Consider the following 16,568-nt stretch of genomic DNA (forward strand, 5'->3'; position numbering starts at 1 on the left):
CAGGTGGGGAGCAAAAAATTCAGTATCTCGTTGACACTGCTTGGAGTTGGGGTTTCTGGGACGTGGACTTGCAGACCATCTGTTGGCCATGAAGTCACCAGGAAGCGTCCTCTCCTTGCGCAAACAGAACTCACACAGCACCTCCTCAGGACGGAGGGGCAAGAGCCGGAGAGGATGCTGAATGGAAGGGTCTGTACATTTTCAGCTTCGCTAGGAGCTGCCAAGTTGCTCTTCGAAGTGGAGGTGCCAGTGTGCACGCCCAACTTGACTTCCTGCTTTCCCACGCCCCCCCATTTAGTGTGCAGGACCCCTGCATATTCGCTATGGTAACGGGCGAAATGGGACAGTTCATGGTTGGCTTAGTTTGCATTTCGCTGATTCCCAGAGAGGCTGAGCACACGCTGCCACATGCTAACCCATGTGCACCACTTGCTCCCACGCTGTCCGAGCAACGTTCTGTGCATTGTTGCAACACGAGTCTGGGGTGGGCCGTGTGATGCTGTGCTACCCACGCAAACGGTCACTGTCACCACTGCTAACACTTAAGTGTTTACTATGCGTCACTGTCTTAACATACTTAATCCTCACAAAGCCCTATGAGCTAAGGAACACTGTTATCCTTTGAAGAGGTAACCAAGACGAAGAAATGAAAGAAAAGAAATTTGAACTTGTCCAAATTCATTTGACTAGTAAGTGTTGGAGCCTGTCCTCGCAGCCGGGCAGAACTCTTGCTCTCAACGACTCTGCAAAGAGGCAGCTCATTCCAAGGACACTATACAACTTTGCCTCGTGTGCACATGAGCACCGTCAGGGCAGCGTAAATGTGCTAAATGACGGCCACTGTGCACATTTTGTAAAAACCAAGCGTGCAATCTATCCTTTCAAGGGTTGTTACGTTCGAGATCCAAGCCCCCAAGTTTACAGGAAGCCGACACACAGAAATATCCATGAACAAACTGGTATTTATCCAGCTCACACTCAGAAGCTCCCCGCTCACTCTCGGTCAATCTCTATTGCAAACATAGCACAAAGCAAGATCACCGCAAGATAAAATCACAAATCTCGTGAAAGACGCACAGTTCTGTGAAATTAATTAAAGCGATGCGGAAGGACAGCTTGAAGCCCCAGCAAATCCACTGACACACAATAATCTGGGCTGTGAGATAATGAACGGAGAGACCACTGAAAATGACGGCGAGGTAACAAGCACTTCGGGAGGGAAGATTCAGATGTCAAAGGACTGAGAGAGGCCCGGGGAAAAGGATCAAATCTGAGGAATCGTTCTGCGGAAATGACTCTTCACGATCCTGCTGTGTGAGCTGAAGGCCGAGAAGACCATGTTACGCTATCGTTTAAATTTGTTGGACAAGTTACACCCCACCCCCAACGGACACTTCATCAATTTGTTTAAGTAATCAACCTGTTAGTGACAATTATAACCTGACCTTTGTTGAAGACTGTTAGATGTTACATAAAGTAAGGCTTTTTTTCAAATTTTCGTAGTTTTTTTCAAAACAAAAATACCCAACTAAAGACATTAGAAAACTATTAACATGAAATATTGATCGACAGTTGGCCTACTTAAGGGAGATTTTCCCGGTTCCGGTCTTCCACGGTTCATGTGGACGTCCTGTATTCAAAACGGTGTGACGTACACAAATCCCTGAGAACTGTTACTGAGGTTGTGCCTTTAATTCTCCCTCAGTATTCATTTTCTTCTCCCACAGTAAAAGAATTTTTAGCTGGGCAAATGGCCACCCAGAAAAAAAGACTACATTCCCCAGGCTCCTTTGCAGTCATGTGCATTCATTTGACTTATTTCTCATCCATGGGAAATAAGGAGAAATAGAAAGAAGCTGAGTCTCTGATCAATTTAGGAGCGTCTGCCCTGGCTGGTGTGGCTCAGTGGATTGAGTGTTGGACTGTGAACCAAAGCATCACTGGTTTGATTCCCAGTCAGGGCACAAGCCTGGGTTGTGGGCCAGTCCCTAGAATGGGCAACCACACATTGATGTTTCTTGCCCTCTCTTCCCTTCTCTAAAAATAAATAAAAACTTTAAAACAACCTAAAAATTTTTAGGAGCACCTAAATATATAAAGCAAATATGAATAGACGTAAAGGGAAAGACATACAATACAGTAATACCCCATCTTCATCCATGGGTAGATCGTCTGGACAGGAAATCAATAAGGAAACATCAGCCTTAAACAATGCATTATAGCAGATGGGATTTAATAGACACTCACTGACTTTATCATCCACAAGCAACGGAACACATGTTCTTCTCAAGTGCACACAGTACGGTCTCCAGGACAGATTGTATGTTAGGTCACAAAAAGGGTCTTAACAGATTTAAGAAAATGGAAATCATATTGAACGCCTTTGCTGACCACAATGGCAGGGAATTAAAAATCGATGACAAGAAAACTGGAATATTCGGGAGCATGTGGACGCTAAACAACTTAGGACTGAACCAATCAGTAATAAGAAGGACCATCCATGAAAAGCTCGAAGTGAACACCAAACCCCACGGGGAAGGCGTTTCCTCTAAGACCTGAAATAAGACAAGGGTGCTCATGCTTACCACTTTTATTCAACACTGCATTAAAAGTCCTAGCCAGGGGAATTAGGCAAGCGGGAGAAATAAGAGGCATCCAAATAAAAAAAAAAAGAAGTAAAACTGTCACTGTTTGCAGCTATCATAATCTACACGGGAAACCTTAAAGAGTGGCTATTCAGGCTCTACCAGAAGACTCTCAGAACTAATAAATGACTTGGGTAAGGTCGCCGGATGCAAAATCGATGTGCAAAAATCCACTGTGTTTCTATACATGAATAGCAGATAATTAGGAAGAGAAATTAAGAAAGCAATCCCATTTACTACTATCTCAGAGAGAATAAAATACTGAGGAATGAATCTAACCGAGGAGGGGAAAGACCTCTGCTGGGAAAATGGTAAGGCACTGATGAAAGAAACCGAAGGAGCCACAAATAAATGGCAAAGTATTTTCATGTGCTCATGGATTGGAAGAATTAGTATTGTTAAAATGCGCACACTACCTTAAGGGATCGCACAGATTCAATGCAATCCCTATCAAAATTCCAATGTCATTTTTCACAGAACTAGAACAAACAATCCTAAAATTTGTATGCAACCACAAAAAACCTTGAATGGCCAAAGTGATCTTGAGAAAGAAGAACACAGTTGGAAGCATCATGCCACCTGATTTCAAACTATGTCACAAAGCTACAGTAATCAAAACAGTATGCTGTTGGCATAAAAACACTTAGGTCAATGGAACAGAACAGGGGGCCAGGCACAAATGTTCAATTAATTTATGATAAAGGAGCCAGGAATATATAATGGGGAAAGGACAGTCTTTTTAATAAATGGTGGTAGGANAACAATCCTAAAATTTGTATGCAACCACAAAAAACCTTGAATGGCCAAAGTGATCTTGAGAAAGAAGAACACAGTTGGAAGCATCATGCCACCTGATTTCAAACTATGTCACAAAGCTACAGTAATCAAAACAGTATGTTGTTGGCATAAAAACACTTAGGTCAATGGAACAGAACAGAGGGCCAGGCACAAATGTTCAATTAATTTACGATAAAGGAGCCAGGAATATATAATGGGGAAAGGACAGTCTTTTTAATAAATGGTGGTAGGAAAACTGGACAGCCACATGCAAAATAATGAGACCAGACCACTGTCTTACACCATATATAACTCAAAATGGACTAATAACTTGAACATAAAACCTGAAACCATAACTAGACATCAGCCTTCATGATGATTTCTTCCGGGACTTCTCGCTAAAAGGAAAGATCACAGAAGCAAAAACAGACGGGACTCCATCAAACTGAAAGGTTTCTGCGCGGTCAAGAGGACCATCAACAAAGTGAAAAGGCAGCCTACTGAATGGGAGGAGAGATTTGCAAATCATGTGTATGATCAGGGGTTAATTTCCAAAACCTTCAAAGAACTCACACAGCTCAACAGCAAAAAAGCGAACATTCTGATTATAAAAACGAGCAGGGGATCTGAACAGACATTTTCCTGAAAAACAGCTACAGATGGCCAACAGGTGCACAAAGAGACGCTCAGTGCCACTAATCATCAGGGTCACGCGAAACCGCAGTGAGATGTCACCCCACACCTGTTAAAACGGCCATCAACAAGACAGGCAGCGACAAGCACCGCGGGGAACCTGGCGTTCAGGGAACCCTCGTGTCCTGTTCACGGGACTATAGATTGGTGCAGCCACTGTGGAAAAACAGAAATCTATGGAGCGTCCTCAAAAATTTAAAAATCGTACCCCCATGTGATCCAGCAATTCCCCTTTTGGGTAGTTATCCAAAGAAAAGGAACACACGACCTGAAAAATATACATGCACCCCTGTGTTCACTGCAGCATTATTTACCCGAGATAAACAAACAACCTGTGTCCACCCGTGGATGAATGGATAAAGACACACACATGCACGATGGAATATTATTCAGCCATAAAAAAGAGAAAACCCTGCCATTGGAGGCAACATTGATGGAACTTGAGGGAATATGCTGTGTGAAATAAGCCACACAGGGAAAGACAACTTCCATGTGATATCACTTATATGTAGAATCTGAAAACAAAATTAAGCTCATAGATGCAGAGATCAGACTGGTGGTCGCTGAAAGGCAGGGGTTTAGGGGTACATGAAATGGGCGAAGGGGGCTGAAATATACAAACCGTGGGGAAGCACGGGACAGCACAGTGACCACAGTTAATGCTGTTGTTCTGCGTGTTTGGAGACTGAGAGTAGATCTGAACAGTCCTCATCACACACAGTCCGTAAACATCCCCGGAGAGAGATGCTAACCAATCACTGTGGTGATCATTTTGCAACATCCACAAATATCGAACCATTATGTTGCACGCCTGAAACTGACAGAATGTCAATTATATCTCAATAAAAAGAAACTGGCTGAGTCTCTGATCGATTCATGAGTCTGAGTGGGGTAGCGCCCCCCCCTCCCCTCAGCAAGCAGCATAGACTTCCAATAAAGGTCGCCATCCTGGGAGTCTCATGCCCAAGCTCAAGTCCAACTCCACCAGCTGCCCTGCACCAGAATGCAGGGTTTAACGAGTCTGAGGCCCGGCAGGAACAGATAACCACTGGCTTTGGCGGGGGGACTAAAACGTTCTGTTTTCTAATGTGAGTCACAAAAACCAAATTAACTGAAGAGGGATTTTGAATTTATTATAGTGTCCTTGTCATTTCCAAAATCAAATAGCCGTGACCGACATAACTAAGATTAGGTGGTGGTAACTTTACAATGTTTTCACTTTAAGCAGCGACTTACCGTAAAACTCCAACACGAGCTTCCCAGCTGCCAGGGCAACACGGAAAAGGACACAGGGTACCTACAGCTCTTGTTAGTTAACCACTGGGCGTATACCAGTTCCACGTAAGAACGTTTTTCAGGATCCTCAGTTCTGAGAGTCAGGTTTGAATGGGGTTCCTTATAGTTCCTGGTATACAGGGGCCTTCTCAACATAACAAATAAAACTCCGAGCAATAGTTTTACAAAACACAAGTGTTCCGTGCATAGAAACTTGCAGTGACATTAGGTTCCCAGTCTTCACCGAGGCTATGATAATTAGGCAGAGCCTGACGAAAGCCGCTCTTCAGGGAAACAGCTCTTCGGGGGCTTGTGTAAGTTCAAGAATAAGAAACCGATTTTGAAGCGTGCTCCTGAGAGATGGTCCCTTCCTCGCACCAGCTGCACGATTCCCCCCACGAACTCCCCCACACGGCGGGATGTGTTTCCTTCTAATCTGATGGATGCGATGCCCATCCCTTTGAACCACCCCCCCCCCCCGTCTTGTTTCCGTTTTGAAGAAGCCAAAAGCGCCTCATTTTAATGACTCTGGGTGAACCGGTTTTCTGGGTTGCCGACGACGTCCTGGCCTTCAGATGAGGGGAGTGGACGTGAACTCTCTTAGGGTCCCCACTACTCTTTGGCATCCAAAGCTAAAGGTCCCCACACAGGCCTTTTGGCCAGAGGTTGCAGAGAGGGCCCGTGGGCCGCTCTTGGCCTGCGGGCGTTTTGTTTGGCCCACCGTTAACACTGAGTTTTGCCAACATTTCTGAAATCAGCCTATTTCAGCAAAAAGCTCAGAGTAGAAATAGCTGAAGGTTGGCCACCCTTAGCACCCACGGCTCTAATTACAATCAGTCCTCACTTATCCCCGTTGATAGGGTCTGCAACCTGAAGGGAAATGACGTATCCTGAAACCAGTCTTACCACAGGCTAATTGATAGAAACAAGAGTTAAGTTCTCACAGCCTCTCACCAACATTGTCACGAAATGACATTGAACAAAGAGATGTTTTTCGAGGGCCTTGCTGTACCTGGACTTGAGGGGCAGATGCCCCTTGCAATTGGTGCCCTCGGGTCTGCGGCAGCCCGCCATCTCCCTCCACCCTGCCTTCTGCATCTACATCCAGGTCCCCATAGCCACCTGTACGGTGGTCCTTGGTGAACTATGACATATAGTTCTCTGCAGAGACCCAGGGCCAACGCAACCCTGTGTTCGGGATGGAGGCCTTCCCAGTACTCTCTGTAGGACTCACGTTCTGGGTGACATGGGCGGTGGAGTGAGTTGGCAAGAAGTCTCCCGTCGCCACCTTGCTCCCCTCCCCAGGCTCACGGCCACACCCTGTCACCGAGGGAAGCCACACAGCTCCAGCTGTGACTGGAGCTGAGTGAGGCATCAGTCCTTTCCTCGTGACACGCCCACCCCCAAGGTACTTGGTCAGCGGGACACACTTCCTGGAGTTGCAACATCCAAGCCGCAGTATCTGATTCCACAACTGCCTTGGCTCCTGAGCCAAGGCGGGAGTGCTTATTTATTTTTAATTAAAGCAAACCAAATTAATTGAGTTTAGAGGATTGTGCAAGGGTGTCAGAGGCTGAGTGATTGTAATTGTGCCTTTGCTTTGGGCAACCAGCCTGGGAGCTGAGTCTCCAGAACCTACCCAAGTGCCTTTGCCAAGGAACACAGACCTGGCTCACTCTCGCCCAAGGCGCCAGACTGGGTAGGTAGGGCAGACAGCCAAGTGAGGACACACAGTCGTCGCCACGTCAATGTCTGGGCCACTCCACGGTGGCCGCGCAATCCCCACCTATGGCCCTCTCCATCCTCCACATCCGTCTCATCACAGTTCCCCATCCCTGTGTCTTCTGGACCCTCCTTGCCTGCTAATGGTCTCAAGCCACTGAATCAGTCCCCGATGGCTTCAATGACATCATTCACAGGGAACACAAACTTGTGCAGGGGACTTCTGGCCTCTCTCTGCGCTGTATTTCATATTTTAAATGGATTCCCTTTTTACCTTTTTTAACTCGAATTCCTCTGAAAACGCCACTTTCTACCATGACTGTAGTAGGCAAATCAATCCGTATTTTTCTAACGCATATAGAAATAAACGCACAACTTTGAGATTAAAAAAAAAAGTTGTCGGCGCACTACCCAAAGTCATCCAGGGTGACCCTGCAGGACCCGCGCAACACCGGGCGGGTCACCACGGCCACTGCCCGGGCCGTCCACCAGCGGCCGCGCGGCTTCCCTCACCTGTGCGGTAGCCCGTGCTGTTGAGGTACACGGCGAAGGTGCGGCTCTCGTGCTGCGCCTGCCAGGAGGGCGAGGAGCAGTTCTCGTTGTTGGTGTAGGTGTTGTGGTTGTGCACGTACTTCCCGGTGAGGATGGAGGACCGCGAGGGGCAGCACATGGGCGTGGTCACGAAGGCGTTGATGAAGTGCGCCCCGCCCTGCTCCATGATGCGCCGCGTCTTGTTCATCACCTGCATGGAGCCTGCAACCAGAGCGGGGGCGGGGGTGAGAGGCGGCAGGCAGACCCCACCTCGTGCGCCGCGGGAGGCACGGAGCAATGAGGAACGGGCGCCTGGCTGAGCGGCTCTGCACCGGTGGCACCGCCATTTCTGGGGAGGGGCACACAGTTTGGAAATCTCCCGGGACAGACGGGGGGGGGGGGGGGGTACTACTGGCATCTGTGGGCAGTGGTCAGCAAGGCACTGGGGGATGGGCCTTCACCACGAGGGAGCACCCTGGGCCCCCAGTTGAACTGGGTGTCCATGGGGTGTAGGTGAAATCCCGTCTATTAAGTGACCTGAGTCTAGAATGAAGCTGCATTATAAACAGAAGATTTTTTTGCAGAATATTAATATACCCGGATATAAATATAAGTCTCTATATATACTTTGGAAGCAACTGTTATGTAAACCGAGGGAAGATTACACTTTGTTTTCTTTGGAACCTGCCCAAGAATTGTTCGCTGTTTTCAAGATCTGGTCACGCCAACCGCCAGGCCCCCCTCTGTGACTCCTCAGCCGAAATGCCCACAGCAGCCACGAACGGCACTCGCCCCTGTCCCCATGCTCCTCTGGCGTGGAAGCCCCTTCCCACCTGCCCCCAGATCTACCTGGCCCGTCGATGCGCACCCCTTCTAGCTGCCCTCTGGGGCAGGAACCAGGGATCACTCTGGTTTCTAACTGCCCGGAGCTCCCGCCCCATGTAAGGCACATGTTATTGGGGCTTAATTACATGCCACCAGGTACAGAGGTTTCCTTCACGCCGGGTTTTGCTTCTCCAGGAGGCTGCAGCAGAGCAGGGCACGTGGGGAGGACACAAATGGGTGTGGATGCCCCGCTGTGGACAGGTGCTTCCCACGCACGGCTGTGCCCCAGGAGGGCGGAGACTGCGCCGGGCCCACTGCTCGTCCTCACCGCCCCTGTGGGGCGTGGCAGACGGCAGGTGCTCAGTCAGCGTGTGATGAGCGCACGCATTACGGCTGGCACCCAAACACGCGGTGATAACGGAAACGGTGGGATCTTCCTTCTGTGACCATCCTCAGCTCTCTCCCCTTTCCTGGCAGCCCCCGCGGTCCGTAGGGGTGAATGACGGCCCACCCTCCGAGGGTACGTCCTTGTTGTAAGCCCAGACATCTGTGACTGTGACCTAATTTGGGAAAAGGGTCTTTGTGAATACACCGAAGGGTCTTGAGGTGAGATCGCTCTGGATGACCCGGGTGGGCCCTCAATCCAGTGTCAAGTGTCCTTCTAAGAGACAGAAGAAGGAGACACGTGGACACAGAGGGAATGGCCATGTGAAGATGGAGGCAGGGATGAGAGGGACACAGCTACAAGCCAAGGAGAGCGTGCAGCCCCCAGAGGCCGAAGGAGCGGGAAGGACTCTCCCCTTGAGCCTTCGGAAGTGCAGACGCCCCGCCCACCCTCCTGTTGCTCCTCCCTCTCCAGAACGGTGAGAGTCAGTTTCTGCTGTTTTAAGCCACCCCGTTTGTGGCGATTTGTTCAGACAGCCAGGGGAAAGCGCCATGGCTTCTGCCAGGCGTCTGAGGCTCTCACCGGGGAGTGGCAGATCCCAACCACCAGGGTCCTCTGGTGACCCGGAAATGCCCCATCAGGCCCCCAGCACCCTGTCCTTGAAGCCCAAGAATGAAGAGGAGGTTTACGTAGCTCTTTATCCCATCTCTCTGCCAAACACAGAGGGACACAGAGGGACACAGAGCTGGAGCTTCCCCGAGGCATACCCAGATCCCACCTCTTCACACTTAAAACCACCCAGTAGCTCCCCACTGCACTCACAAAAAACACCCAATTCCCCCTGTGGCCTGGAAGACTCTCTAAGCCCTTCCCTTCCCTGTCAACCCTCTTCCCGTGTTTCTCTGACCTCATCTCCTCCGTCCCCCTTGCTCAGTTGGCTGACACTGGCCTCCTTGTTTCTTAAATGCTCCAAGCTCGCCCCTACCCCGGGGCCTTTGCACTTGCCATTGCCGCTGCTTGGGGCTCTTTCTGAGATTTCACTTTGGCTGGCTTGGCCCCTTGTTCAGATCTTAACAATGAGAGGGTACCACCTCACCCTCTGAAGGAACCCCCACCCCGCTTTCTTCCTATCACACCAGTGTGTGGTTCCTTAGTATTTGTCTCCTTCGGAAATGGTCTTTTCGACTGGTTTGCTTGTTTAGGAGCTGCCTCTCCTCTGGTTTGAGAGTTCCAGGTGATCCTGTGCTGTCTACGTCCCCACCCCTGGGACTATGTAATTGATGCTTTGTAAAAAGCCACTGAACGACTGAAGAAAACAGCAAAGCCTTCCGAGCCCAGCACAGAGGTGGTTTTATAAGGGACGCCCTCCTGGAGCCCCCTGTGTTTCCTGAGCCCCTTGGCCAAGGTTGCCCCCGGTGGGTAGAGGAAAGACCAGGCTTTGTGTTTGAACAGGAATTGTCAGGCCCTGCGGCTGTGTGAACATCTGTATCAAGGTCACAGGCTCCCGTAAGAAGTCCCCAAGGGTCCCTGCTTTCCACCGGGTGTGGTCTCCCTCTGGAGGGGATGCAGGTGGTGGGTGTTTTGAGGCTTCCCTCAACCAGCAGGTGCTACCTCGCTGGAACCTGATGGAGTGTGGCAGGGTCTCAGGGTCCCAGTCTTGGTCTGGCAGAACCCTGGGGCCTCATCAGCCTAAGGTCACTCTTGGGGACCTGGCCCCTGGAGACCCCACACAGACTTCTGCTGGCCAATCAGTTCCTGCCACCACAAACCAAGATATCAAGGTCAAGGTCATGCCCTTGAGGTCCCAAGCTTGAATGCCAGCTACATTCTCACCTTACGCGGTTTGCCTGAGTGGTGCCCTCCACCAGGGGGGTGCTCCCTCCTGGACGCCTTCAGGTTAGTGACCAAATGTCAGGCATCTCGGGGACACCTTCTCCAGCCCCCAGCCCTCCTCACTCCCTTTCCTGCCCCCCTTCTCCTCGGGGCAGTTGCTGCCCAGAGGCCCCAAAGCCACTCCTAGTTCACTTGTTTGCTTGCTGCCTGTCGCTTCCACTGGAACAGCTCCACAAGGGCAGAGATTCAGGCTACTTTGTTCACCCATATTCCTAAGCCTAGGATAGTGCCCAACACGTAGTGGGGGCTTAACAGAGATCTGCTAAAATAACCAAAAAATTATCTTACTCTTTGGATTTCCATATAACTCAGGAGCCCGAGTTGGTTTGTGTCTGGATGTAGGTATGTGTGTAGGTGTGTTTTATGCAGTGGATTTAAAAAATCTGACTTTAAGTAGCACTAAACAGATCATGCGTTCTCTAGTTGGCCACACTCCCCAGTATTCCTTATAGTCTCACACCAACTTCATGCATCCACATTACCTGGTCAGTCCCTGAAGGCCTTGGTGTTGTAACTCCTCCCTTCAGCACCCTCCAAGGCTCCCACTCACTCAAGAACGAAGTCCTTGTGCTTGTCCACAGGCCTGGCAGGATCCAGCCCTGCTCCCTGCCTGTTCCACAGCCAGGCTCACTCCCACCTCAGAGCCTTTGCCCACCATGCTGTGTCCCTTCCCTGGGACTCCTTCCCCCAGCTCCTCAGAGCCTGGGCTCTCACCCTCTCTCTCGCCTTCACTCCGAAGTCCTCAGCGAGGCCTTCCCTGCCCACCACATCTACATTTTACTCCCCAGTCCCGCCCGGATATTTCATATCATCTTCCTTGTTTTACATGCTCAGCTCTGGTGCATTACCTCACACACAATGCACTTGTGCATTTTTACTTATTGCGCTTGCTTGTCATTCTGCCGCTGCCCCAGAGGACGGGCCCACAAGAGCTGCTGTTACCGACTGTGCCTCGCAGCCCCGGCCTGGAACAGTGCCAGGTGTACAGTAGGTGCTCAATAAATACTCTGTGAAGAAATGAATCCAGGCCAGTCCAGGCAGAATCAACCTTCTGGCTGCTCTGTGCAAAGGATGAAGACAAAGGAGGCGATGAGATCCCCGCCCCTCTGGGTCTGCAGTGACTGCAGGAAGGACAGAGCTGGCCACCTGTCCGAACCGCCCGGCCCTGCTCCTGGACAGTGGAGAGGCCACCACCTGCCTGACCCGCCCTACCCTGCTCACGGACAGTGGAGAACATTCACCTGCAGTGAGCGGCCCCGAGCGCTGTGTTGGCAAAAAGCACACAGCCTGCAGAGCTGTTCCTTATTTGTAACCTGAGCAAAACGGGGGTCTCCAAGTGCTCACGGCGCCACCCCACTAATTTCAGAGGAAAGCAGCGATCGGCTGCCCTTGACTGGTCGCCGCCGGTGCGTGCCTGCTCGGTGCACGCTCCCCGCCCCCTCCCCGAAGAAGCCAGCGGAGAGAGAGTGGTGTCGGTGTACTACGAAAGCATAGTCCCACAACGCCGTGAGTGAGATGACAGTGGCATCTGTGCGTAAGCACCACTGCATGTTAGGTCTCCCCTTGAGGACGGTCACCTGCTTTATTACAACTGCCACGGCGATGAGGCTCTGGAAAGCCTCCTCTGGAACTTGAACACATGAGAGCGAGCCTGCTGGCCTGGCACAGCCCTGATGCAGGCGAGTGGCTCCGGTGGGAGGGAGGGGCCTGGAAGACGGGCCCACACAGAAATAAAAAGGCCGGGTTTTGCTATTTTCAACAAAGCTGAGCCGGCCAACCCAAACGCATTCTGTCCAACATAAACCTGGGACAGGCAGACAAAAACAGACCCGCTGTTTTCCATGATCAAACCTTCCTACCTCGCTGGGCCAGGGGTGCAGTCACCCCAACACCGCTCTGTGACTCTAACGGGCCTGGGGAGCCCCACCCCGACCCTGTCAATGGCACTTCAGTTTCGGTGGCCAAACCACTCACCTGCCAGGAACGTGGCGTTTCCCCCATGACACCCATTTGCCTCCCCCTCCCTCACTGATTGCCTTTCAGGGGCTTCCTCACTCACCGCCTGTGCTATTATTTTTTTTATATATATATTTTGCTGTAAGCGACTTTAAAAAAATGAACTTGAATCTCAACCTAAGTAGCTATGTGAAATTCTGGATTTGATGGGCTAATGGTCTATTTTTGGATGTTCACCAAAGTGAGTTTGCAAGGAGTAAAATCAGCCTTTGTGGCCCCGTTCCCTGACCTCGTGAATTACCTGGGCATTTTAGGGGACGCCGAGTTCAGCTGCTCCTCTGGGGGTCTGGGTCGGAGCAATCGCCACCCACGGGGACTCAGCAGGTGCCCGGGGCTTTCCGGATTCAACACGTGACCCAATCTTGGTCATTCCTGGGACTTAAGGGGCTAATATCCTCTTTTTGCCCTAAACACCTGTGCCAGCTGGGAGCAGGTGCACCCTGCAGCCGGCCCCCCCACCATGGACTCCTGTGGCCCCCACCCGTGATGGCACAGGGGCTCTGGTTTGGCTGAGTAACTGAGGAGATGATGCCTTCCCCTGTTTGTTTTCTTAAAATTACATGTAAATAATCAGAGTCTGAGACGCCAGGCCCTGGGTGGAAAAGGAGTGAGGGTGGGTGGTGCAGAAAAAAAAATTTGGATCTTGACTTAAATCTGTGGCAAAGCACAGGTGCCTCTCACCTGGACTGAGGCAGAGTCCTGACTGGGAAATAAATAGGTGAAGCCTTTCGTTTAACACTTGGCATACAGGAGGCACTTCACGTATGCCAGCTTTTACAGTTTTTAATTCCTGCAGCCCCCAATTATAGTGTAATACACACTCACACACTGAGTGTGCCTCCGGACAGAAGCTGGTCTGCACAGGTGTTTGATTTTTAGATCTGCTTGGAAGTGTTCAAAATTTTGAGTTAATTGCTAATTTTGTATTTTTAATGGGGAGATTTCACGTCAATCCAGCTTTCAGGCTTTGCTTGAAAAAAATCACAAGGACTTGGCCTTGATGGGCCAGCAGGCGAGTGTAAGCACAGGCTGGCTCTAAGGAGGGCCCCGCCAGGTTCTCCTTGGTCCCCACTGTGCCCCCTTCCCTCATTTGCAACACCTGCCTGGCCCCGTAGGTTCGGAGTTTGCAATCCTTAGCTGACTCTAGTCCAGCTGAAGGACCCGGCTAAGTAAATCCACAAAGTGACCGTTACTGTGGCCCGGGGACCCACACAGACGTGTTTTAAGAGGAGGAGCAGGGAGAGAGACTGTGGGTCTGGGCAAAGGCTGGAACTGAACCTTGACCTAGACAGGTCGGGGGTGGAGGTCCCTGAGCGCCGGCCACAGATGGGAAAGTGCCTGTGTCCCACACTGTCTTCCAGCTACTGGTGTCCACCCTCCAGGCTGGAATGCACGGGCAGCCCTCTCCTGGTCCTCGAGTGCCCCTGGAATGCCCACAATGTCACTGGGCCAGACTGTGAGCTGCCTGTCCACGGGACACCTCTTTCACGGCTGCCACACCCCAACAGAAGAGCCCTGTCCCTAGCAGGAGGGTGATAGGAGGGCCTGAGTGACACACAGCAGCAACCCAAGGCTGCATCTGGGCAGAAGGACACCACTGTTCCCCTAGCAACTGCCAACTGTCTGTTGGCAGCCCCTGGGACCCGGCTCCCCAACGAAAGTTCCTCGAATGGGGGACCAGGGGGACACCGTTCGGATTCCTGACGTTCTAAAACAGAGTCAGGCGTGATTTCTCTTTTCAGCTATGAAAAGCCAAGGCTTGAAAATGGTTCCTAAACCCAAATGAATCAAGCGGACGTCGAAGAGGCAGTACTGGAATTTCATTAATGAGCACTGGGCTGTCAGGTCGTGAAGTTAACTTCTCCTCTTCTGCCTTCTGCTGGCTTTGGCGGCAGAAGCTTCAGGGAGAAAATTCTGTTCCGGTCTTTCTCCAAGGAGGGGAGGTGGCAGAGGGACCCCGACAAAGGGCGGGTCACCCTCCTGATCAACGGCACCCCGCAATCATCGGTCATTTCCTCTCCGAGGAGCTTCACCCAGAAATGCTCCTTTCACTTGTAATTCTCCAACACACTTCCTTCGGTGGAGGCCTTTTATTCCGCCAGCACGTTTTGCCCACTTTTCAGGGTGGGCTACACACAGCCAGCCAGTCGCCTAGCCCCTGGCCTGGTGGGTGACGCTGGCAAAGCAGCCTGCTGTCTGTCGTCAGCCCGAACACCCGTTCCTCCTCCCCCGGTCTCCCATCTCTGTAAATGCCACTGCCATCTGCCCACCAGCTCAGCCAACAACCTAGGAGTCATCCTTGAGTCTCCTTCACCCCCTCCCACTCACAATCCATCGCGAGCTCTGCCTGCCAGACCTTCAAAACAGAACCTGCTCCATCCGCCACTCACCCTGTTCCCTCTGCAGCGCCCCTGTCCTCTCCCACCTGGACAACTGGTCTCCCTGACCCCGCTCTTGTCCCCCGGCCACCCCCTTTCCACCCTGGATGGAAGCATGAGTCAGGAAGAAACACCTGACCTGCTGAGAATGTTTCAGTGACTTTGCACTGTCTTTCTCCCCTCTGCCCTCGCCTCCAGCTCCTCTTGCTCACCCCCAGGTCCCGCTGGCTGTCCTTGCGGCCACAGGGCTCTCCCACTTTTCCTTCGGCTCCTCCCCCAGTTTCCATACGCACAACTCCTTCTGACAGCGTAGTGTCCATCGCACAGCTGCGCTGCCCCTGCTGGAGGCGCTGCCCCTCACCGGGCCCCTTGCTCTTGGTTTCCGCTGTGGCGAAGGCCCTGGGTCGCCCACCAGTATGTTTCCCCTTCTTCTCAGCACATCCTGATTTTGATCTCAAGGCACTTGGCCAGGAGACCACATTTCCCAGACTCTCTCATAGCCACACGTGGAAGCGGTCCTCCCTGGCCTCCGGAGTCTCCCTCTGCCCAGCTCCCCAGCCCAGGGCGCTGACCACGGGGAGCTGCGGCCACAGGCCGCTCAACTCTTTGGCTTCGGGCTGGGTTTGGCCAGTGTTGGGGCCTGGTAGAACAGCAAAAGGTGAACCGAGGATGGGGTGCGTATCCCTCCATCTCCTTCCCTGTGGTGTCACCAGAGGCTGACAGCTCCTGCTGGGTGGCCCTTTCTGTCTCCAGTGCCCAGGAACCATTCGTTCCTCTTGGTCTTGGGTGAGGATGACCTCACTGCTGCTAACTCACCGTGGGTGCCATACCATCACTAGCTATCTCCTTATACTTGCTTGCACCTTAGCAACAACAAAAACCTCGAATAACCCAAATCTGAATGTGCCCCACCTTTCTTGCTGAGATGGTGTGGCTAAGGAAATAAGCTCTGTTTCGAATGGGATTGGCCGGGATAAGGTCCTTAAAAGGAGTGACCTTAAAGGTCCATCCTTTTGCCCTTCTGCTTCTTCCTTCTTAACTGTCTGGAATAAGGCTGTGATAGATGGAGCATAGGCAGCCATTCTGAATCACGAGGAGACCTTGAAGATGGGAGCCTTGCAATAAGCATGGTAGAACAGAAAGATAGAGAAGGAGCTTGGGTCTCTAATAACCTTGAAGCCACCGTGCCTGCCTTGGACTGCCAGCTTCCAAATACTTTTTACCTGGGTGGGAAGCAAAATTCTATCTTGTTTAAGCTATTTTGTATTTTCTTTTACATGAAGCCAAATTTAATCCCGATATACTTAGCTTCCAGAATTTCAGTGATTTCCGAGTACCGCTGAACTGAAAAAAGAGTCTTGCAGGGATGTGCTTGGCAAGCTGAACACCAGGGCGGTTCCACACTAGCCTCCCTCCTTCCTGAGATAA

At 51.4% G+C, this 16,568-nt stretch overlaps 1 protein-coding gene across 1 annotated transcript in view; it reads right to left on the bottom strand.

Annotated features, from left to right (window-relative positions):
* The window catches only part of SULF2 (sulfatase 2), a 93,998-nt gene that overhangs the window by 47,588 nt on the left and 29,842 nt on the right, over positions 1 to 16,568 (bottom strand). The window contains exon 3 of the mRNA XM_037044243.1: positions 7,626 to 7,865. Within this exon, the coding sequence (XP_036900138.1) occupies positions 7,626 to 7,865 (240 nt within the window). The remainder of the gene's footprint in view (positions 1 to 7,625; positions 7,866 to 16,568) is intronic.

This window comes from Sturnira hondurensis, unplaced genomic scaffold (assembly GCF_014824575.4).
Source record: "Sturnira hondurensis isolate 20B ecotype Veracruz unplaced genomic scaffold, ASM1482457v3 Scaffold0004136, whole genome shotgun sequence".
Taxonomy (NCBI): domain Eukaryota; kingdom Metazoa; phylum Chordata; class Mammalia; order Chiroptera; family Phyllostomidae; genus Sturnira; species Sturnira hondurensis.